This window comes from Protopterus annectens, chromosome 1.part0 (genome assembly GCF_019279795.1).
Source record: "Protopterus annectens isolate FY-2018-M chromosome 1.part0, PAN1.0, whole genome shotgun sequence".
Lineage (NCBI taxonomy): Eukaryota > Metazoa > Chordata > Ceratodontiformes > Protopteridae > Protopterus > Protopterus annectens.
In genome coordinates, this window is record NC_056725.1 from 53,607,410 (window position 1) to 53,633,098 (window position 25,689).

Consider the following 25,689-nt stretch of genomic DNA (forward strand, 5'->3'; position numbering starts at 1 on the left):
TATATATATATATATATATATATATATATATATATATACACACACACACACACACACACACACACACACACACACACACACACACACACACACATGTGTGCATGCATGACTGTGTGTGTGTGTGTGTGTGTCTTTGTATGTAGTTATGCAAATTTAGCTGTGTAGCTCTGTTAGTTGCATCTAGTATAAATTTCACCTCTGTTGTTCTGATTATATGTAGTCATCCATCCTCCTCATGCTAGTATATGCTAAAGTAATTAATTTGAAGAATTCAGTAAGATGAAGAAAATTTCAGCTGAATAAATATCTAACATATGCTTTTCCTGTCTTTGCAATGTTGTTTCTTATAAAATCATGTAAAAAAAGTTTTGTTCAGTGTTAAATTTGAGAGAGAAAAAAATAAAATCTACATTTTAAATCTAACCTAAAAGATATGTTTTCTTAATCTTATTTTAAAGCATTCTCTAAACAAAATACATTTGCATTCTAGAAAAAGAACACAGTCATTACCACACATTCTTTTGAAATCAAGAAATCTTTATCATAAAAACTGGATAAAACAAGACAATGACAACAAAGAAATGTACAAGTTAACTTAATCTCAGTCTTGAGGGTTGAGGAAAAATCAGTTTAGTCCATTTGTTCAATAGGTCCACCACATTCTTAAGATCAGATGCCATTAAAATGGTCCATTCTGGAATTTCTATAAATATAGTAATAAAGTAATAGTTTCAAGCTTCAGTTGAATATTGAAGTTCCACTCTGTGCAAGAGTGCAGTTTTCATTTTGTCCGCAGTGCCAGGGTACAAATGAGTAATGCATAGTCAACTTCATGTGTTTTTGTTGTTTTTACTTTAAAGTCTTTCACTAGCATTCTGCTTAGACTTTTTGCAGTCACCTATTGGTCTGTGCCAGTGAAAGAGACAAACTAATGGGCATGAATGTCCATCGCCTGCCCACCCAAGATGGTCTCTCCAGGGCTCTGTGCTGACATCATATGGTGAGGAGAAGGGCCACGATGCATCATTGAAGGGTGGTGAGGGTGCCCAGGGATATAGGAGTGAAGTGAGGGTCCATGTCTCAGGCCAGCTGGGTGAGGGGGCATCTGAGTGGCTGCATATGCCGGTTGTGTGAAACCCATACCAATTGGTCCTGCAGGATACTCCGCTGGCATGCCAGGTATACCTTGCAAACCTGTTGAAGGAGAAGGGAGGAGAATTAGTAACAGATAAATTGTTGCAACCAATGCTAAAAATAGAAGTACCTAACAGACTTTCTGTTTTACAAATAAGGTAGTGTGCGAGTTGTATATATATATATATATATATATATAGATATATATATATATATATATATATATATATATATGTGTGTGTGTGTGTGTGTGTGTGTGTTTGTGCTTGTTTTTATGTGTGTCTACATAACTGTAGTGTCTGGGGCCCTCTGTATTACCAGCATCTGTGTCGATGGATATGGATAGTGTTTAATCACATATATACTACAACATTGTGATTTCTTTTAATACTGTAACACTATGCAAAATGATATACTTAGAAATGAATATTACCCTACATAAAGAAGCCAGCAGAAAGAGGCATAATTTTCCATTGTATCCCTTTGAGATTTTCTAACATTTGTAAATGCCTCAATTCCCTTAGTTTTTATTAAACATTCTGACCACTTATTCTACCTATTACCCACCTACTCTGTAAAGAATAAATGAAATATTCTTGCAATTTTCTTGAAATCTTTTAGATTTAACTGTAAATCTGCTTTCTATCCTTCCTTTGTAGTGTACTTCCATCATCTTTCCCATTCATTGCTTTATTAGCTGATATCTTCTCTAGCACTCCTGGGCAGACAACAAACTCCTGTGATATATCTTCATTTGCAATACTCTTTCCCCTTCATTATGCAAGTTGTTTTCCTCTTTACATTCTCCACCTATATGTCCAACTTATTCTCCTGTAAAGCTTCCAGTACCTTGTCCAGCATTCTATTTGCAGCCTTACCAGTCCTTGATAGTGGAGCATGATCATCTTTCTTTTTCTAGATTCTACCCCTAAATATGCATCCATAGCATCTGATTCAACTCTGCCACTGCTGTCTTGCACTTCGCCTAAGAACTGATGTTCCTAAAATAACTTCAAATCATCCTGCTGTTTTTTTTTTTGTTTGTTTGTTTTATTTGACTAGTACAGATATGTAACCTGCTCATAGTTTGTTACTCCCCATATGCATCACCATTTATGTTGTCTCCTTAGGTCATTCTCATGTCACTTCTGGTATTATACAGTACCCTTAGTTTTATCAGCACAGAATGATCAAGCCTCTTCTGCCTTGTATAATGTCAAAAATCAAGCACATTAAATACAGCTTAAGCCAAGACTGATCTTTGTACAAAACCACTTGTCATAATTTCAGCACTTATGAAGTCCCATTAAGCTTCAGGACTCAATCACCTGTTATCTAATTACGTCTTGAACCATGTGAAGAGTTCTCTACCCAATCCAGTCCCAACCACATATGCAACAGGCCTGTGTTGTGCTTCTGATTTAAAACCTTAATTAAAACTGAGACAGAGCACATCCACAAGGTGCTTTTGTCCTTCTCTATGGAAATTGAGTCACACAGAGCTGTGAATCCTCAGGAGAGTTCATTGAACAGCAGCTTTTGCTCCAGGAACCTTGGAAGCTGAACTCAGAGCTATCTCCACTGGTTTGAAAACTGGTGAAGTCAGGCTTACCTGCTTCTGGTTCTCTGTCTTTGTTTGATGAACACCACAGCTACCTGTGTCCTAAGACTACCAGGTGTAAGGGGCCTGTAGTTCTATCAGAGGTTTCCACAACATTAGGTAATACTATGACTAGTAGAATAACATTTCAGGATGGCAGTTGTGCCACCTCGAGTGGTATATCTTGCTTACTGCATTGAATGTTTAGCATTTTATGTTGGTAAGACTGAGCATGCCTTAAAGACACGTATCTATGAACACACATATGACATTGTCAGCAAAAATGAAAACAGTGCTCTATTCCAACATTCTAATGTATGTCAAGGATTTAAGACGTCTTGCTTTGGTATCCTGCAAAAAAATAGGTTGGACCCAAGGGGGGATTTTAAAAAAACTTTTAAATGTCAGGGAAATGAAATGGCAACTTAGACAATACTCCCCCCTGGTGTGAATGACAATGTGTCTACTGTGTTAAGCACAAAAGCTGATAAATTGCAGGTTATTTAACCATCATTTAAAATTATAATGTTGTTTGACACATCTGCATATACACAAATTATGTCTGTGCCTTTTTTGTAACAAGATTGAAGTTTTCTATGTACTAACTGTCTTATATACAGTTTTTTTAAGAGAAAAAAATATTAAAAGAACATGTCCAATTGATTCATTAACTACAGCCAATGAAAATTGTTTTTAGTTACTATATAATGCCTTTTGTTGGTTTGTAGTTATTCTGATGAAGTCTATTTTGGGAGATGAAAGTGCTCAATGTTTAGAGGTATACTATTAAATTGTTTTTAAACCATTAGTGGACACTCTGTTGTGTTTATTTTTTACTGCACTCAGTAATTGGACCCAATTTGCAATCATCAGTAAACATGGTAAGCCAAAGGCCATATACTTTAGCCTGGACTTCTGAGAAATAGGTTCCAAACAGTTTAGGGCCCAGCACTGATCCTTGTGGTATGCCCCTGGTGACAAGTCTTCTGGTAGAGGTGGAGTCACCAATTTTGACAGTATGTGCTCTGTCAGTGAACCAAATGGATACCCATCTAGTGATGTAAAGGTTAATCCCTAGTTGTGAGAGTTTCTCAATGCTACCTGAGTGGGGGATTGTGTCAAAAGCCTTGGTTAGGTCAAGATAGGCAGTATGCACTGTGTTACCTTCTAGGTTTAATAAGCATGATCTACCTCTAACTATTGGATCTAGAGTTTGAAGGACACCTATATCTTTGTTGAAAATGTCCATGAGGATTCTTTCCATGGCCTTGCAGATGAGACTGGTTAGACTTATGGGTCTATAGTTCTCAGGGTCAGTTGATGGCCTCCCTTTGTGCAAGGGGTTACTGTTGCTGTTCTCCACTCTGCTGGAACAAAGCCAGTTCTCAGGCTATGGTTAAAGAGAACACCAAGTGGGTCTGTTAGGTCCTGTTTTAGATTGCTTAATAAGCAAATTGTGATGTTTTTGACCTTGCAGAATGCAAATATGACCTGATCTCTAGAGATACTAGGCAGAGGACTGGTGTCAGGCATACTTTGTGGTATGGCTGGTGGGTATGGTGGGGTGAAGTTTGCACCAAATCTGTCAGCTAGCAGGTTGGCAGTTTCCTCCAGTATAGTATGAGTGATACAGTCTACTACCAGTTTGGCACATAGCTGGACATTCCCTTTTAGATTTCAGATGTAGTTAAAGAATACCTTAAAATTATCCTTAGCTAGGGATGCTATTGCTATTTTACCTTCACAATTAGCTTTATAGGACTTTACAAGACTTGTAATTTGCTTGCTCAAGCTGTGGAGGGAATTCTTCCTCTGCTGAGTCAGTTCCTTCTTGTTTGTAGACATCTGTTTCTTCCTTTTGTTATATAACCTGTTTATAGTTGAGGTCCATCAGGGTGGCTCATTTTTTCGGGAGGACCTGGTTTTAATCTGGTCAGGCACAGCTGAGTCAGTAAAATTGCTTAAGGGTTTATACAGGGCATTTCTGTACACCTCTACATATGATTCATTGTTGTCTGTGACTTCAGGGGGTATAAAACTTTTTATATCATCAGTTAATAGGCTGTACTTTACTTGGGAAAAGTTTTTTTAGCTTTTTTGCTCCTGTGGTGGTGACAGGTTCCATAGTTACTTTGAACGAGACTGATTTATGGTCTGACTTTACCAGGCAGTACATCACACAGGTGGGAGTGCAGTGACCCCCCCCCCCCATGTTGTACTATGTCTAGGACATTTGAGTCCCTTGTGGGGGTGCAGACTATCTGTTCCAGAGCATTTGTATTGACAAAGTTCAGGAACCTGTGAGTGAGCATGTTGGTGCTCATGTATGCCTCCCGGTCAATGGAAAGATAGTTAAAATCACCCATACCCCAACCTAACATGGCTAGTCTGCAAAAAGGGGGGTATGACCTGGTTCTCCTCTGCATGTGGATGTACCACATGATTGTGGCACTGTCTAAAACAACTTCAAGAGGTCCTGGGTACCAAAGACGATTCAGAGAATCGAGTGCCTTGATCAAGGCAAGCATCTCTTTTATTTGTATTTTACATTTGTTAACCAGGATAGTCCGACTGGACATTTGTCCATTTACAGCAGAGGCCCAATGAGAAAAGCTCCGAATTAATATACACAAGTAGTGAAACTTATATTGTAGAAAAAGCTCTACAACCAATTACATTAATAATAGACATATTATTGCACAAGTGACAAACAGGCAAATAACTGGTCAAAGGTACATTTCATAGTAAGAAAGCAAAAGTTAAAATTAACCCAAATTAGGGGATTCATTTATTGCAGTGGGGGTTCCTGAGTTTGTAGCAGAACATCTTTTATATTTGTGTCTGCATCATTCCTAGGTGAGCCTCACACTTTGTACTATTATCCCTCCTGAAACTGCTCCACAAGCAAATTCTGAGACATTGGAGATGACTGACCACTTTGAAAAAGGCAGGGATAAGTGAGGAACTGAATTTTGGGATATTTGCTGTCTCCATCAAGTAATTTAACTATTGACAAACCCAAGCACTGGGATTTGAAAAGAAGGAATTGTGATGCTGGGACCAAAGACACTTCAGATACCATTGTATCTTTTTTGTGTGGAGTCTTGCCAGGGTTATCATGGGAAACGTAGATGCCATGAGACCCCATATCCTGATGTATTTCCTCACAGCGACCAACATCTGAGTGAAAAACCCTAGAAACAAATCTAAATTTAGTTTTTTCCTGTGACACTCCAAGAAAGAAAATCATGTTTGAAGCAGACAAATGTTTTCTTGGGATCTCAGCTTATGAAAGAGATCTCTCACACAAGGAGAGATTCCCGGCAATTTGAAAATGACTCTACAAAGATAAGCAAGTCATCTGCATATGGAAAAAAGAAAATAAATACCCTGTAGCTTGCAGCAACCTATAACTGGAGCTAGCCACTTCATGATTACTCTTGCTGTAGTGGATAGTTCAAATGGTAAAGTAGAAAACTGATTAAGTGGTCCAGAAACACAAACTTTAAGAAGTCTGGATGAAAATGAATGCAATGATAAGCACCTTTAAAGTGGAGAGTTTCCAGGAAACTGAAATGAGGAAGAGGAAGTAACAGATTGGGAAGTGACAGGAATTAGAATTTAGGCACTATCAAAGACAGGTCCAAGAAGAAACATCCAGAACTGGTCTCCAAGCATCTTCTTTCTGTGGCATTAAAATCATCCTTGAACCACAACCTTTCCCACCTTGGAAAGGAGGAATTGGTTCTATCACTCCCTGGAAGAGCATGTAATAAAGGACAGCTGGAAATAAAAGAGACTTGTTTGGTCTGGTGGATAAGGAAAAACCTTAGCAAGGAAGAATATCATCTCACTGCCATTTATAACCTTGGTGAATGATTGTCAGAACCCATTTGTCTGAAACTATCTGTTGCCAAAGAGAAAAGTGGAGATTCAGACATTCTGGAAGGGAAAAAAGGACTGCTAGAACGGGAGGAGGAAACAAAGTTCCTTAAATAGTCAAACTGTATATTTGGACTGTCCCTAGCTTTGGGGATTCCTGAATTATTTTTGGAACACCCTTGGTATTATACCAAAATTGGATGAGAAGTTTGAGAATCCCTTAGAAATTTTGAAAAAGGAGGGGAAAAAATCAGTGATTCCATTATTTAACATACCCCTTTCATCACACTTTTTGATCACCTTTGCAGCAAAGAAGGAAAAGGTGACTGTATCCAAAACAGAAAATAAAATCTCATTATTCATATCGTCTTGAGAGGTTCTGAGAATGCAGTCAGGCAAACAGGCAAACCACATCAAATCAGTATCAGGGGACGTACCCTGAAAGAATTATCAACCGAGTCATGCACACACACTGTAAACAGCGAACAGTGGTTAATACAATTGAAGAAACAAAATAATATGAAGCAATTAGTCAGAATAAGGATTAATATTAGAGCCTGACAATTCAAAATTCTGAAAATCAAAGTTGCAGAAGCATATACAATTTCTCGTACCCATCAATAATCTACCCATCCTTATCAGAAATAGTAGGATAGTAATAAATTAACTCTTTTGCAAGAGCAGGTAAACTAAAGCTATAGCTGCTGGGTCAAGTTTGAGAAGAGTATATTAAAACTTAAGACTGAGGAACTTTGTACATTCTATCTGCATTTTATGGTCAGCAGGCCAGGAAAATTACAGGCAGAGATACACACATCCTCTAAAGCTGCCAGAACTGAATGAATTGGTGAAGAATAAGGAACTTCTTTCTGTAACAGCTCTAACATTTTCAGAAAGACAGTGGAACCTCAGTGTACTCCAACAGAAAATACTGACACATGCTGGAAAAAGACTCAAAGAGAGAGGATGCTTGAATCTGTTCAGGAAAAGGTATCCAACCCTCTTTCTTTTAGAAGAAACCACTTTATGAAGGATCAATAGCCTGCATTTAATTCTGAGTCAGAGCCAGTGAGCTACTCTGTCTAAGGAAATTTGAGGAGGAACAGATACATTTAGTTTTCTGTTTCTTTTTGACAAAAAAAATGGAGCCAACAGTGTTATAAATGACAGCAGCAGCTTCTCCAGCGATGGGCACAACATTCTGACCAAACAGGGAAGCTACCCCTGTTCCCTCTCTCAAGACCAAGAATGTCACTCCCTTTCCCACTGAGGTGACCCCAACAGTTGCAGAGGATGTGGCTAACCCTCTCTCTGTAGGCTGTAGGTGGTACACCAGAGGGATACTGGTTAAAAGAAGAGTGGTCTGAGGTTCAACAAATGGCCACAGCAGAGTCACCCACCTGTGGCTGAGGAAAACTGCTAGCCTGCTGTCATGGCAAAAGCTGTTTGGTTAACTTATTTATTTTTTTTGTGACTGGAAGAAAACTGAACATGGAACTGATCATTCTTTCCATGCTCAAGTCAAAAAGGATGCCTCTTTCCTGGTGAAAAGCTGGTAAAATTTTAAAGTCTTTAAAAGTCACTTTTTTCTTATGAAAGTACAGGAAAAATCACTTTTTTAGCCCCCAAAAAAAGTAAAATGAAAACAATTTCTCCACAGGAAAATATGTTTTTTCTAAATACTTATACAACTTTTAAAGTGACAGGAAGAAAGGAGTGCTTTTGTTTAAAAGTACAATACAGTCTTGTAACAGTTCATTAAAGTACTAAGTACTAACTTCTAGCTTTAAAATAACTTTCCTGAAGATGAAAGTATTAATAATAAACAAAAAATAATTGAATGGAAAGTTTTCCCCCCAAAGGGAACTTATATGCACAGCAAAGGAACAAGCCAACTGTTGATCCTCAAAAGCCTCACAGGAGCGTACTCTTTGGCAGTAGTAATGCTCTGAATGGCTTGGGGCCCAAACTTGTCTTTTAATCAGCTCACCTTGACCTTTGATGTCTACATTTTTCCTCCTTGACATATGCCTCACAGACACCCAAGGTGGGGGCATTCAGTTGACTTAGATTACGGATATTGGAACATCCTGACTTAGATCATGAATGTTGCAAGCAGTGTAACTCTTCCAAATTTATTGTTCATCATATGTAAGCAAGATGTTACCACATAGTCACTGGCCCCTACTGGAAAACAATAACAGGTCACAAACATCCATACAACATTTTCCCTTTGCACCCCCCCTGGGAACACTGAGCAGGGAAATACATCATCATTCGCCTACTTCTCCCAGCTAAGCCATCAGAACCCAGACTGTTAGCTGAACTTGCTTTGCTGGTGCCCTGTGACAGCTGGCTGACAACTGTGTGCTTCTTGTAGCTTTTCACCTGTTTGTCTGCTTTTACTGGTTGTTCGTTTATCTGACGCACCTTTTATCCTACTCCTTAGACTTATTGCCTTTCATCCTTCCTCATTCTAGACCTAATCATTCCAGTAACTATCTTGTCTTCCTACTATTCTGTCCTTTTAAGTGTCTGACAACTTTTTTTGACAACTCTTTTTGCCAAGCTGAACAACTACAATCTCTAGCTTCCATAGTCTCCCCCCAAAATACCAAATTCTCTTACAGATTTCATATTCTCCCTTGCTCTAGTTTTGATTGCTTCTCTGACTCTTTTTTTTTTTTTCTTGTTAAATTGTTCTATTTTTCCATGTTTTATTTTATCACTTTCGCCACTTCATTTTCTGTGTACCATGCAGTGTCTTCTGGAACTGTTCTAAGTTTCCTTAATCTGCTGCCTCTACTTGATATTTCTGCCTTTTACTTGGCATACTGTTGCCTTGTCCTGTCCTTTCCATTAAACCTGACACCATCCCAGGCAAACACAGGATATCCTGCAGTTTAAGTTTCCTGTCCTCATATGTACTTTCTTGTACCTGGATATTGCATACTGCAATAAGCTATGGCACCTACACTGGGTCACCCGTGTTACTACTTTCTCAATGTAAAGCAGAACCACCACAGTTTTCGTGCCCCAAAGCTGAAAAGTGCCATTTGCCTCTGCTCTTCTGCATGTGATCTTTGTATGTTTGTATAAGTGGTCTAGCCATAGGCCTTGTCTCCCCTACAGCTCTGTTCTCCAATCCTCTGTGGTGCTGCCCTGACTAAGATCAGCCCCGTTCCCATTCTGTCTATTCCTATTGGCTAACCCCATTATGTCTATTCTTATTGGATCACCTCATCCTGTTTCCACCCAAAATGGTGCATTGAGTAGTGCAGCTAGAAATTTCTTTACTTTATTTTGCCAACAGTCCACTGTTTTGGAATCAAAGGACAAAACTAGGAATGCTGGAATACATTTGTCGTGGCAGTCAGGATATCATCACCTCTCATCCCTTCCATAAAACAATTACCTTTACACAACCCTTTGCTGTTCCCTTCCATATCACTACAGCAAAGGTCTTTCTCTTTTTTTTCTTTCTGTCAAGCCACTATGTTCCATCCCCTCACACTAAACCTTTCCTACTGCCAGATAATTTGCATATGCAATATATTCTTAATGTCTTACAATGACTACTAACCATTTTCGTTTCTTAATACACTCTGTAGCTGTCTCCATCATCATCATCTAATTTCAGCTGGAATATCATGTATAATAAGGTAGTGAACACAGACCCTTCACATGCTTGTCTTATTCTTAAAGTCACTAGAATACTTAGAGGGTGCCTGAGGAGAGGCCATGTCTATTGCTTGTGCCTGCTCTTAATAAATTCAAATGCTTTCAGTACCTCTGTTTAACTGTTATTACACGCTGTAGTGACTCTCTACATCACTAAATGGAGGAGTTCTAATCATTTTGTCCACATTGTTAAATATCCCTCAGATCTCTCTCTTTTTATAACACTTCCCCATATTTCTATTTTAGGGGGGTGACGGTAGGCACAAGACCATCCACTGCAGAACATAACCTGCAAACTGCATATTTTAATGTAGGAGGCTTCTATACAAGGCTGGTGAACTTGGAACATAACTGGAGTATTACTTTCTCTTATATCTTGGCTCTCTCTCAGTTTTAGTCTAAAACCCAGATGACTCATTCATATGTATTTTACCACAAGCTGTTATATAGTAATGTGAGGCCGATGTGGGCATATGATTCCTAGTGGTGCTGTGTTACAAATTAAGATATGGACAAGTACCTGTGTTACTGAATGCTTGTCTCTGTTAATACTAATAAGCCTTCTGGCAATGATCATGGCCTTCCTGACTGGTGGTTCATATTCTTCTTGTAGTTCACATGACTCTGCTACTTGTATTCCTCCATATCCAGTACCACGTTCCTTTCAAATATGCTCAAGGAACGGGAACTTTGGATACATAAGTTTAATTGTATTTGTTTAAATACTGTAAATACAGGAAAGGTAAGTCACTGCCTATTTGACCAAGATGGCTGCCCATCAGAAGTACAAGACCTGTTTCTGCAAATTGCTGCACTTTGAGAAATAATCCATGATCACACAAACAGTGAAGTTTAGCATCTAGCACTTCATATTACACCTTCCCACTGGCATGGGGGGAGGGCTGTGCTCTACAAACCCATGTTGTATCTATATACTGATATAAGACATCATTCAACTTCTAACTAAATAAAATATCCCTAGATACGACATTTTCAGAGGTAGTGCATACTCCCCTAATTATAAAGCTCACACTTAGACTTTTCAATAGGTATCCAACCTAGACATGTTACTGGTGGCAAGCTGATGTACTATATAGTATATGCTATCTTGGCCTCCTGGAAATTATTCAGCTCTTGACTTATTTATTGACAGTTTATCCACTGGTGCACTTTTAATGAAACAGTGTGTAACAGTATTTATTTATTTATTATTTGTTAACCAGTGGGTTAGTCTACAGATGTTTTTTTTTTTTTTGCCATGATCTAGGCCACAAAGACAAGGATAAAGATAATATCAAGTAGCATTTTTTTTTATTTATTTTTTGCATGTTTTGATCAAGACATCCAACTGGGATGTCACATTTTTAGTAGATTCCTGAAGAGAAAAATCTACAGACAATATGATCAAGTAATATGGTCAAAATCATTTAAAAAAAAAGAGCATTCCCCACCTGGCTAAGTGGCATAGAGTCCTGACTACATTCCTGATAAACAAAGTTTGATTAATTGCATGGGATACTGGAGGAGCCTGGCAGGGAGAGCGAGACTGAGAGGCCAATGCCAACTCACCCATTCTTGGGGGGAGGGGGCAGTCTGGTCTTTTGCATTGTTGACTTCTGTAAAAAAGATAGGGTATAGCATGCAGCACTATGGGTCAGAAAGAGAATGTGGTCTATATAAACCGAGTGACTGACGTGCATATATGATGCATGCATGAATCTTCTTAATTTAGCACCCATTGCCAGCATTGCAGACACAGCCAGAAAGGGTTAGGTCTGAGGAATGTTTATGCTCCCTCCCCTACATATTATGGCACATTCCCAAAAACCAGACTCTCATCCTCTAGGTAGTGCATGAGTTCATGGCACCCTGACCAGCAAATGAACTGGCTATAGAGCTGTAATCTTTGTTGGGAAAAAAACTGGGCAGGCTTTTGCCCTGGGGAGGAATCACTGGTCTCTTGGGTGCTGGAAGGGAAGCCCAACTGCATACTGGTCTAAATAAATAAACAAATAAACACCAAATTGCCTCATGCATGGCATAAATTCACAATCTGAATACATATGAGTAACAGAAGGTGTTGAACAAAGAGATAACAGTATAGTATTAGCTATTAATTAAATAGAGTTTCTATAGTTTGTTGTATGTAATACTAAAAGTGTTTCTAGCTTTAGTAAAAACAATGAAAAATATTACTTGGCAAGTCATTAATCAGAATAGAGCAAATAAGATGGTATATATATATATATATATATATATATATATATATATATATATATATATATATATATACATACAGACTGTAATTAGGTGAATATATACAGTAGTTGACTGGATGTTAGACTAACCTGAATTAGATGGCATTACAACTGCAGCTCCAGCTTTGAAAAGGATGTTGTTTTAGTGAGGACTTGGAAGCTTGTTGTTATGGATAGCACATAAGCTGAACATAAGTTTATTCAACAGTTTGCCAACTATAATGTAACACCTGGAGTAAAAACACCTGTTGTGGGATTTAGGAACTGACATTCTGTAATTGGGTGGGGCTTTCAGAATTTGGGGGATGATCACAAGAGACACTTTGAGCTAACGTAGGGCAGTTGTTAGAATATAACAATTTATGAACTAAGCACAGCTGAGACAAAAAAAGTGATATGTAAATTTCATCTAGTGCAGGCTGAATAGATACAAACACTGATGCATTTTGTTGTGGTGTAGTGAAAGAAATCCTGACATTCTTTTTCAAGATTGCTCATGGTTATGAAAGAATGGGGCAAAATAGACATGAAGAAATAAGTACAGCACATAAGAGAGGGTATCAGGTTGGACGTTCCACTGGCTAATCTGGCACTAGCTGTTAAGGAAGCTTTGGTCTTGTAAAGGATGTGCGCTTTTATGTTTATCTTTGTTATTGTATTCTTTACCTGGAATTCAACTTTTTATAAATTGTCAATAATGCATCCAAGGAGGGGAAGCAGCCTCCATTATGAAATTTGAGTCAAGTGCTTTAATGATTAATTTTGGGTCAACAATAGAGGTACGTGCAGGAAGTGGTGTGTCAGTGCAACTAGCAGTCACATTTAATATGACTGGACAATCATGGAACCATCGGCACAATGAATAAGCTTGGAACCCGCACAGTGATTGTTCATATCATTTATACAAATGTTGAACAACAATGGACCAAGTAATGACTCCTGCAGTACATCTACAATACATGATAATGGACTGGAAAAACATAATTCTTTTTGCAGCTCATACTCTGTTACTATGATATTCTGAGTGCCATCTCATTCTACCTAGCAAAGCCATAATTTTCTAAGATCACCATTAGCCTTATATGGGATGCTTTTTAAAAGCTTTATAGTGGTCAGGAAGGATAGCTGTATCAAATTTCCTGTGTTCAATTTACTCTCAAGTAGACTCTGCCAGATGAAGTTTAGCAGTACATGTGCCATGGCTGGGATTAAATTCTTGTTGGGTACCAGAAATAAGACTGGAGTTTATTAGATGATCAGGAAACTGGTAGGACATGCAGTTTTTGAGAATCAGTTAAAAGAATGAAAGGATCACAACAGGACAACAGTTATTTAAGGCAACTGAGCAACACCTCCCCCCTTGGGAAGAGAAGCAATGACTGCATTCTTACAATGTAAGGTATATAGCCTTCGGTGGGAGGTTGGTATAATATTAAGTTATTTACCATACAGACACAAGGTGTAGGGTTTGATTCTCACATGGGGTAAATGACTAGGCTTAAAATGCCCCACAAGGGCAGTCAGCCAAGTACTAATCTATCATCCTATAAGAGAATGGTTACATAACAGATAATAGTGGATGCCACAATCTTTAGTCAAGTTTAAACACCCTCCTGGGATGGTAACACCCATCCAATCTTTTCAATCTGACACTAGTGCAGACAGTGTGTGCAGTTAAGTGAGGCAGACTGAAGTGGAATTAGTTGAAGATATCAGTAGGAGCAGTTGATATTGAATGTTGATTCAGACACTTGATTGACAAAACAATTAGTAATTGTGATGTCATCCTGAAAAGGAGAAGGGGAAGGGGATGATATTGTCATGGGTGGAGAAAATATTCCATAATTTGCAGAACTTTTCTCAGGGAAAACCCACTGTCATATGGGGGACATGCAAATTCTGCACAATCAGTGAGCAGAAGTTATGAATGAAACACAGATCCTGGAGATCTTAATTCCTTTTTTCTTTTTCCCTTTCTATCACTCTTGACAGCCATCACAGTGCCCCACATCTTACCCTGGGCCTGCTGGCACTCCATTCTTTCTAACAATCAATGACAACATTTTCTTGAGGGTGCCTTAGAGGAGAGGGGTCATGCTGTACATATCTGGGATATGTTTTTTTTTCTATAAGACTGATCTGGGATCCCCCTCTCCCTTAGTGTTTAGTGATAATGTGCCTCAGTGACAGTGCAGTGGGGGACAGCATAGAGTATTGTGCAGTCTCTGCAATAGCTCAGCCAAACCACCCACCCACTATAGGAACTACAGCCCCAGTCTCCACCAGTGATCAATATGAAAGATGGCCACAGTACCACCCACTCTCTCTGGACAGTAATGCCCATCTCTCCTTTACACTCTGTCAGTCATTCGAGATGCTCCTTGAACCCATGTCGCCTGGGCTGTAGTTGGGGCTTTATCCCTCTACACCACCGGAGAGGCTAGAGATCATAATTCTGAGTCATCATTGGCCACTGCTATTTTCTGGGCTACTCTTTAAAAGGATCAAACTTACCCCTCATTTAGTCACAGTCAGATCCATTTCCTTGGCAAGCACTCTGCATTGTTGACTACACCATTACTCAGTGACTTACAAACTCAGCCACCTGAGGAATGCGAAGGGTAGCTGGCAGGCCCTGACTATCTTCAAGACAATGAAATAAAAAGTGATGAAAAGGCACATGATTGGACTACTAGAAGGTCTCAAGTTAATCAGCAAAAATGTTACTGTCCTGGAAAGTTTAAGTTAAAATAACTAAGGTCTCCTATTTCAGTAAAAAGATGGATTTCAAATTTATCCTATCATATACTCCTTTGGCAATTAATTTTAAATGAGCTATTTGAACATTTTTGGCCCCTATAATCTTCCTTCCATTGTCAGCACTCTATTCCTTTTCCTTCCTGATGATTGATGGCTATATCTGTCTATGTTTCAGAAGAAACAACAACTATCCCCTTTATCATGTGTGACACTGCCAGCCCAGCTATCTTGAATTTTGTAAATAATTCTGTGTCGTTTGTGAATATTGATATGATTTATACAGATTCAGAACTGTACGTTCTGTACTGAGCTTCAAGAATGCAACCACAGCATACCCTGCTGGAACATAGAAGATTAACTTGCAAAGCTAGGCCATAAACAAAAGATGTTATCTCTCAGTTTCAGTTCAATAGCAAACACGATGTCTAGAGCTAGATGTTTTTTTATTGTCTTGAAAGAAAAATAATTACTAGGTTTAATATGTAAAGTGTTTTATTGTTTACAACTTCCAAGATCTGGCAAACATCTGAGAGATACGTGTTTTTAACACAGGGATGTTAAAATTATGTTAAGTTTCTGTTTAGCATGGGAACTGAAGTCAGGTGACAAAGAGTGATGTCACCCAAGCTAACCCAACAGTAAAATGTGATATTAATTTAAAAACTCTCTCAGAGAGAGACTGTGCATTTTGTATTTTGTCTTTGACCTGGAAACATTCACTCATCATCACATCTACAGTTGCTTGTAAGTAAGATTCAGGACATAGTATCTCTTTTAGCTATAGTTAGGAATATGGTAAAGATTAGTTTAGATGTTTTCTGTATTTATTTGAGACTGCCCTGCAATGTTGTTTTAAAATATTTCCTGTGATTTTGAACTCTGAAGTAACTGTGTTGATTGACTGAGTATTGTCTTGTTCTTTTATTATTTATTATTAAATATCTTTAAGCCTGGTTTGTTTAGATATTTAAGCTCTTACAGTACTTGCATATGTATTTGGTGACACTGTAAATAGCCTTGCAACTCTTGGTCAAAACTACCATTTGGATTATTAGTAACATTACACAGTAGGATTGAACACCCTTTGTTAAGGGCCTAGAGTAGCTGATAAGAGTGCTTAGAGGCAGTGATAACTACATTATAGTCTGGGCAGAAGGGGGCATAGCTAGTAAATCTGTGCCAGCCTTTCCCAGATCTGTGTGTGTATGTGTGTGTGTGTGTGTGTGTGTGTGTGTGTGTGTGTGTGTGTGTGTGTGTGTGTGTGTGTGTGTGTGTGTGTGTGTGCTTGTATATAAATCATATCACAAAATGTGTGTGTGTCAGGTACTTGGGCAGGGACATGAAGCACTATTTGTACAGAGAGGGTGCTGGAGGTTTTGGCTTGACCACTCAGCTGAGATCTCAACCCATTAGCTGTGCCAGTGGGGAATCTTATTGGGGATCTCAAGAAAGAGGGATTAACCATCAGCAGACTGACTGTGATCTCTGTATGCTCTTAAGGGAAATTGTAATTTACTGTGCGTGTACTTGTAATCCTTCAACTTTGTACATCCCTCACTGTTACCAGTGGTGAGGATTGAGGCTCCTTGATTATTGGGCCAGTGCAGGGGCATCACATATTAATTGGTGGCAGTGGTGGGATGTCCACATCACATAGTAATTGGTTGACAGTGGTGTGATAGCCACATCACATATTAATTGGCTTGTAGTTGAGTGCATATTGAATTCCTGTAGCTTGTGTACAGTGGTCAATGAAAGTGTTTGCACTCTCAGTCAGCCATGCAGTGGACATTCAGAGTTTTACATTACAAATGTTTTTTTTTTTGTTAGCTTAGTTAGTCAGGGAGAGCAGGCAAGCGTGTCAGCAGACAAGTATGGCAAGCTGACAAAGGGCCAATTGGCTGAGATGTGCCAGGCTAAAGGACTGGTGCATGCTAACCTGACTAAAGCAAAAATTATTGCAGCCTTGGGCAAAGCTGCAGCACAACCCAGCAATCAGGAGGACAATCAGGCTGGCCTTGGAGATGTATAACCATCAGACAATGGACAGCTCAACCTTTCCACAGAGGACATAAAAACTGTCTGGAGTTAAATAGACTTGAGCTGGAGGCCAAGTATTTGGAAATAAAAGCAGCAGAGAGACTGAAACATCTAGAGACTGAGGAAAATGAGAAACTGCAATGTCTGAAGGATGAGGAAAATAAAAACTGTGATGCCTGGAAGCTGAGGAGAATGAGAGGCAGAGACAACATGAAAAGGAGATGCTGACTCTTCACCAGACTCATGGAGGTAATGGGGAAGGGAGTAACTGAAGCCCAGAAGCAGCAAAGGTTAGTAAATTTCTTCCACAATTTACAGAGGGGGATAATTTTGATAGTTTCACTCCTATGTTTGAAATGGTACAACAGTATAATGTTGACCAAAGGCTCTGGGTACAGTTCCTAACCCCCTTACTCCATGGTAGAGCTGTAACTGTTATTTCTTAAACTGTCTGATACTGATTGTTTAAATTAAAATATTGTAAAAAACTGTTTGCTAGAATGTTTTAACAACTGAAGCTTATAGGAAAATGTTTCATGAGCATAGACGCAAGGCAGATGAAAGTGTGTGTGAATATATTGCTGAACTAGGCACTTATTTTCATAGGTGGGTGAGTGGATGCCAGGTCACCACTTTTAAAGGGCTGGCAGACCTTTTGGTGAGAGAACAGCCCTTAGCACTTTGCCTGAGGACATGAGAATTTGGTTAGCTGATAGACAATGCAATACTGCAGATGAGTTGGGGAAGAAGGTAGACCTATACCTAGCAATCAGGACATCACTGCACAGGAAAGGGACACCCAGTTCTGCTCATGGGTCTAAGGGAACCCATGGTGGGCAGCCCGGTCTGCCCCAATAGAGTCAGCCAGTAGCAGGGGAAGCCAGTAGTCCTGGTACACATCCAGAACCAAGGGTTAAATGTTTTAAATTCAACCAGTGGGGCAATGCAGCTTATAGATGTCCATGGAGGCAAGGTGGTGAACAAAAGGTGGGAGAGCCAGTAAGTAGGAATGACAAAATGCCAGCAGTAAATTGTCTCAAGACAACAAGGGTAGCAAACTACCACAAGAGGTGATATCCTATCTTAGTAAATGGGAAAGAGGCCATTGCTAAGAGAGACACAGTCTCTGACCTAACCATTGTGAAGCCTGCAATGGTTAAAGAAGAGCACTACTTGCTTGGGTAGTCTACTCCACTCAGAGCTTCAGAAGGGATCAAATTCCAAATACCTTTGGCTAGGGTTCACCTTGACTGTGAGGGTGGAAATGGAAGCCAACAAGTAGGTGGGTTTGAGGATATCCCTGCAGATGTCCTGATAGGGAGTGATTTTGATAATGCAGTACCATGTGTGCATGCAGTTCCACACAATCATATGGGTCTGGTAACCTGGGGGAGACCCAGACAGACCTCACACTTGCAGCCAAGACTAGTGAGGTGGTTACTTCAGGGAAGGAGCTACTCTGTAGCAGTGAGACTGAAGGTGAGCCACAGCTGCTTGTGGGTACTGATGTTTCCTTAGACAGAGTGACTGCAAGGGCAGAGGTGAGTAGTGGTACCCAAGCTGACAGTGAGGCACTGCTGTCAGAGGATATCAGACTTCCTGTGGGAGGGGAGCTGGGAAGGGTTATAAAGAGAGAGATCTGAGACAGGCTCAGCTCTCAGACCCTACATTGCAAGGCCTGAGGGAGGTAGCTAGTGAGGCACGTGATTCTTAAGGGAAGGGGGAATCTGTATACTGGGACAGATGGTTACTGTATAGAGAGTGGACCCTGAGGGAGGGCTAGAGGGTGAGAGAATTCAGAAGTTGGTTGTACCCAGAGCCTACCATCTGGCACTTCTAGCCATAGCTCATGATATTTCCTTTGCAGGTCATATGGGCATAAAACGTACAAAGAGACGTATTATGCAGAACTTTTATTGGTCTGGGATTTCTAGAGATGTAACTGGGCACTGCAGAACCTGTGAGCAGTGTCAAAATGTAGGCAAGGCAAGAGACAAGGTGAAAGCTCCTTTGATGCCTTTGCCTGTGATTGAATACATGCTGTTCACCAAAACAAATTTAAAGCTATAGACCATGTTTCACCCTCACCCAGAGGTGGTGATATCAATAACAAACTAGAAATTAAAGAATACAACTGGATAATTAGATTGATGGGTGACTCACCCCCTGGTTTGAATAGTACTGTCAGCCTTAAACCACTGAGGTTAGAATGAGTAGATCTAGATTATGAGATTTTCTTTATGTATATGATTGTACATTTGATTTTAGGTTAAAACTATGCTTTTTAAAAATACTACTGACAAAGGCAAAATACTGTTGCCAATTTCATGTCAGACCTGCTAGCTTGTCTGTGGAATCACTGTAAGGTGAAGCACCTAAAGACCACACCTACCATCCCCAGACTAATGGTCTTGTTGAGAGGTTGAACTCTACACTCAAAACAATGCTATGAGCATTTGCAGGCCAGTTCAAGTGGGAGTGAGACAAATATTTGCCCTATCTGTCATTTGCTTACAGAGAGGTATCCCAGGAATCCATAGTTTTTTTTACCCTTTGAGTTGCTGTATGGGGGTAGGGTGAAGAGACCTCTAGATTTGATTTGAGTTGAGTGGGAGGGTGAGTTTGAATCCCACAAGGAGTCTGTTGTGGCATATGTCCTAAACCTCAGGACAAGGTTCAGGGAACTCATGGGCTTGGCCCAGGATAACCTGGCAGAAGCCCAACAACAGAGAAAGGTCTTGTATGACAGGAATGCTTGAGCTAGAGAGTATGCTGTAGGGCAGCAGGTAATGGTTCTCATTCCTGTCAGACACAACAAGCTGCAGGCAGCTTGGGAGGGATTCTACAAGGTGGTAAGGAAGGTCAGTGTTGCTAACTACATGGTAGAACTGCTAGGTAGGAGGCAGGGGTACAAACTGTCCCATGTTAATGTGATGAAACCTTACCATGACAGCGAGGCCCTTGTGCTAAGTATTTACAGTACAAGGCAGGAGGAGTCTGAGTGAATCTATGGCTGCAGAGAACAAGCCAGCCAAATCCCAAATTATTATGGTGGAGCCTAGGGTTGCAGGCATATGATGGGACAATGCAGCACTGTACTGGGGTCAGGAATGCCAAGGCAGATGGAATCTCAAGACAGGGAAAGGGGTAAGGTATCCCCAGATAGTCCACTCTCTCAAGCAACATTTCTCAAGGGTCTCTTGAAAAAGTAGCTTGAGTTTTTTGGGGGGGAAGAAATGTGACACTGCCGGCCCAGCTATCTGGAATTTTGTAAATAATTCTATGCCATTTGTGAATATTCATATGAATTATACAGAACTGTACGTTATGTACTGAGCTTCAAGAATGTAACCACAGTATACCCTGCTGGAACATAGAAGATTAATTTGTAAATCTGGGCCATAAACAAAAGATGTTATCTCTCAGTTTCAGTTGAAGTAGCACACACAATGTCTAGAGTTAGACACTTTTCTATTATCTTGAAAGAAAAGTAATTGCTAGGTTTAAAATGTAAAGTGTTTTGTTGTTTTACGACTTCCAAGATCTGGCAAACATCTAAGAGATATGTGTTTTTAATACAGAGATGTTAAAATTCTGTTAAGTTTCTGTTTAGCCTGGGAACAGAAGTCAGGTGACAAAGAGTGATGTCACCCAAGCTAACCCAGCAGTAAAATGTGATATTAATTTAAGAACTCTCTCAGAGAGAGACTGTGCATTTTGTATTTGACCTGGAAACATCCACTCATCATCACATCTGCACTTGCTTGTAAGTAAGATTCAGGACATTGTATCTCTTTTAGATATAGTTAGGAATATGGTAAAAATGAAGTTATGTTCTTACCATAATGTTCCATGTGAGTTGTTCATCTCACCTTTGTTCTTTACACGTGGGTTCGGAGCTGATCCATCGGCTCCGAGTCGGCCACTTTCCAAGCTCAAGATCTTTGAGTTAGCTCGAGGCACAGTTCCTATCCCATGATGCTCTCCTACCAACCCCAGATCTAGTTTGCTAAACCAGCAATAAAAAACACACTAAGCAACCAAGTATAAACAATGTACAAAGTACATAACTATTTACAATAGCTAAACAATAATCTGGTTGGAAAGAAGGACATGAGCAAGACCAACCAGACCACCAGTCATACCTGTTCTTTCATAACCTGGAGGGGGAAGGTGGGAGGGAGTGTAAGAACAAAGGCGAGATGAACAACTCACATGGAATGTTATAGTAAGAACATAACTTCTTTATGTGAAGTTGTTCAATTTCACCTTTTGTTCTTTACACGTGGGTAGCGTCCCAAGCACCCTAATCCTGGGCGGCTCATGGGAGTATATTCCTGAGAACGGTGGACCCAAAGGAAGCCCTGTCCCTGGAGGCCCTGTCCACTTTGTAATAAGTGATATGTATGAGGTTTGGACCAAGTAGCAGCTGCACAAATGGTGACCAAAGGTAGATGGGCTGCATGGGCTAAAGATGTAGAAACAGCCCTGGTAGAATAAGCTTTCACCCCACGTTCTAAAAGTTGTTTAGCTGAAGAATATGCAAGTTTTATACAGTCAGCAATCCATCTGGACAATGTAACTTTGGATACAGACAAACCTTTCTTATTGTCTGCATAGGAGATGAATAGTTGATCAGATTTCCTAAATTCTTTTGTTCTAAGTAAAAAATCAACTGTCTGTGAACATCAAGCTTATGTAACATGTACTCCACTCTACTAGTATGATGTCTGAAAAAAGTAGAAAGGTCAATAGACTGGTTCAAATTTGTCTCGGAGCAGACCTTAGGAAGAAAGGTAGGATTCATTCTTAAAGACACTCTGTCGGGGTGAAAGACTAGATATGGGGGCCTGATAGAAAGTGCTTGCAGTTCAGAAACTCTACGAGTCGAAGTAATAGCCACTAGGAAAATTGTCTTCCAAGAAAGGAACTTCAAAGCACAAGATGATGCAGGCTCAAAAGGTGGAAGAATGAGTTGAGACAGCACCAAATTCAGATTCCAGGGAGTAACAGGAGGTCTGATAGGTGGCCTAAGGTGATGAGTCCCTTTCAAAAAGGCTTTACATAATCTGTGGAACATAATGTTTGAGCCACTATATCCCACATGGAAGTTAAATATGGCAACTAATTGAACCCTTATCGTAGAAGCTGCCACACCATCGTGAAAGAGCGAAGTCAAGAATTCCAGAATACTATGAATATGGGCAACACAGGGATCAATACCATGCTGAGAAGCCCAATGAACAAATTGCCTCCATTTGCTATTATAAAGTTTCCTGGTGGAGACTCTGTGAGAGGAAACTAAAATATGTTGAAGCGCTGGAGACAAATCATGTGACCTGGCTAGGTTGGGAAGTGGAGCAGCCAAGCTGTCAGTTTGAGGGAGACAAGAGAGGGGTGAAGAACTTCCGATGAATGAGTCAGAAGGTCTGGCACTGGGTCCAGAACCCAAGGTTCTTCCACTTGGTATTGCTGTAGGAAGGGGAACCATATCTGCCGAGGCCAAAATGGGGCTATTAGAATAAGTCCTTCCCAGGCTTTTTGCTTTCTGTAAGAATCTGGGAATCAGAGGAAGTGGAGGGAAGGCATATGGGAGACCCGAGGGCCAATTATGTACAAGTGAGTCCCTTGGGCTGTCCCTCAGTGGGGGGTACAGGTCAAAGTAGCTTCTGCATTTTGCATTCAGCGGGGATGCAAAAAGGTCACAGCAAGGCTGGCCCCATCTGTGGAATATCCTTTCCACCACTCATTCTTTGAGGGACCACTCATGGGGCAACAGAATAGCTCTGCTCAGTTTGTCCGCTATCACGTTGGATGACCCGGGTATGTGCGTTGCTATCAGAAAGCACCCGGTGGATACAGCCCAATGCCAAAGTCTCAGGGCCTTTCGGCATAAGGGGTAAGACTTGGTTCCCTCTTGCTTGTTAATGTACCAGACTACCGACATGTTGTCTGTCTGAACTGCAATCGTCTCTCGAGGTAGAGAGCTGTGAAAGTGTTGCAATGCTAGAAACACCGCTCTCAACTCTAAAACATTGATGTGCAAATGAGATTCCATGTCTGACCAAGTGCCTTGGACAGTTCTTCCCTGAAATAGCCCCCCCACCCTATCAGGGAAGCATCCGTGGTCACTGTGGCTGTGGGAGGGGGAAGTATAAATGGGCGACCTACAGTAACTTGGTGGCTGTTCAACCACCAAAGAAGGTCTTTTTTCCAAGCATGTGTCAGAATAATCTTGTGTGACATTGGAAGCTGTTGATAAGACCACTGTGTGAATAGTAGCCATTGGAGTATCCTCATGTGCATTCGTCCCAGAGGAACCACTATAAGTGTAGCTGTCATGGTGCCTAGCAGCTTCAGGATCTGGAATGCCAGAAGTCTCCTTTCCATTAACCACTAGGACTGTGACTTTGCAAAGATATTACTCTTTCTAGAGGCAATCTGACCAGGGAGGTGGTGGTGTGTAGATCTGCTCCTATAAAGGAAATATGCTGCAATGGCAATAAAGCAGATTTTTCAAAATTTAAGGTTATGCCCAACCTGGAACACAGGTTGATAGTGTAATCTCTGGCACAAATTAGTTGATGCCTGGTGGTGGCAGTGAGGAGCCAGTCGTCGAGATATGGAAACACCCGGAATCCTAAATGTCTCAGGTGAGCCGTGACCACTGCCATACATTTGGTGAACACTCTGGGGGCTGTGGTGTGACCAAAGGACAGAGCTCGGAATTGGTAGTGACTGGCCCCCAGCCAGAAACGCAAGTAATCCCTGGATGGCCTGGCCATTTTGATGTGGTTGTACGCATCCTTCAGATCTACAGAGTACATCCAATTGCCTGTTTCCAGAAACAGAAGTATCGATTGAAGCATGACCATCCGGAACTTTTCCTTTTTGACAAAGGTATTTAGTTTGCTGAGGTCTAAAATGGTCCTCCAGTCCCCTGTTTTCTTTGGAACTAAAAAGAACCTAGAGTAAGTTCCGGATCCTATCTGGTCCGCTGGGACTGACTGGATGACTCTTTTTTCTAGCAGCCTTTGAATTTCTATGGTTGCTAGATTCTGCAGACTGGGTGGAACATCTGGGATTCTTGTATGACTGGAAGGGGATTCTGAAAAGAGAATGTTGTAACCTCTAGTAATTATGCTTTTTACCCAAGAATCTGATGTAATTCCTAGCCAGGCATCTGGGTATAAAGCTAAGTGACCCCCAACTGCCTCTAGAGCAGCATGGTCAGGCCTCCTCTTAGGAGCGCTGACAGGGCTTGCCAAGGAACTGCTCCCTGTCACCCTGGTTCTGCGGACCCCCTCTGCCACCTGGGCAGCGTTGACCATTATACCCCCTTCCTCTGCCCCTGGAGGGGGTTCACTACGTGTGTTCTGGAAAGCTCCTTGGGACTTTCGGAACCACATTTTTCCACCTTTCTGCCCTTTGGGTATGGTCTAGTGGGGGTGGAAAAATGGACTCCTACAGCAGATAGAGTCTTTCCTTCCTGCTCACACCTAGTGAGTGTCTCCTTGTCTTTAGGCCCAAACAAGAAAGAGTCATCAAATGGGGTATTAACAAAGGAAGACTTGAAGGCTTCCGCAAAGGAGCATAAGCGCATCCAAGATTGTCTCCGCAGAGCTATCGCTGAACCTGCTGCCTGGCTCAATCCATCGGCTGCATAAGAAATAAGCCACATGGACGAGTTCACAGTAGAATTAAGGGTGTTAAGCTGTGCCGTTACTTTCTCTGAAACAGCATCATCTGTTTTGCCCTGTAGAGTATCTCCAAGGTCTTTGAGGAGATCTCATTGAAGACGGGTAAAGTGGGTCAAATAGTTGAGTGATCCCATTGCAAATGTCGCAGAACTAAAGATGCATTTCCCGTATCTGTCCATAGTCCTAGAGTCCTTATTAGGAGGATGAACAGAAGATGAGGTTTCTGACATCTCTTTCTTGGTGGCCACCGCCACCAACATGGTATCAACGGGGACTCCCTTCATAAGAAAAAACCTGTCTTGAGGGGAGGTGATAAATTTGTTGGGCCTCCGAGGGACTGGTTCCATGGAATCAGGAGACTCCCACGCTCTTCGAGCAACCAAGTCCATTAATTCGTCAAAGGGCGGAGTAACCCAGGAGGTGGAAGGTTGAGACCCAAAGGCCTTCAGGAGCACCGACTCATCCTCAGTAAGGGTAAGGGACTGCCAGTCACCCCTCTGCCTTAATATTTCCAGGATGTCTGCGAATGAGACATCCTCAGAGGAGGACCGTGGGGACCCTTCTGATTCCTCTAAGTCGGTGTCTGATAAGAATTCCTGAAGGGAACATAAATGCCTCCTCTTGCACAGTCTTT

At 40.8% G+C, this 25,689-nt stretch overlaps 1 protein-coding gene across 6 annotated transcripts in view; it reads right to left on the reverse strand.

The window, feature by feature from the left end:
* Positions 1-516: 516 nt before the first annotated feature.
* The window catches only part of LOC122811202 (homeobox protein meis3-like), a 524,011-nt gene continuing 498,838 nt past the window's right edge, over positions 517-25,689 (reverse strand). For 5 of the 6 annotated variants that reach the window (XM_044083008.1, XM_044082923.1, XM_044083256.1 and 2 more), the window contains one exon: positions 517-1,194. In XM_044083008.1, the coding sequence (XP_043938943.1) occupies positions 929-1,194 (266 nt within the window). In that variant the 3' untranslated portion in view covers positions 517-928. The remainder of the gene's footprint in view (positions 1,195-25,689) is intronic. The other variant, XM_044083336.1, reaches the window with a different exon arrangement.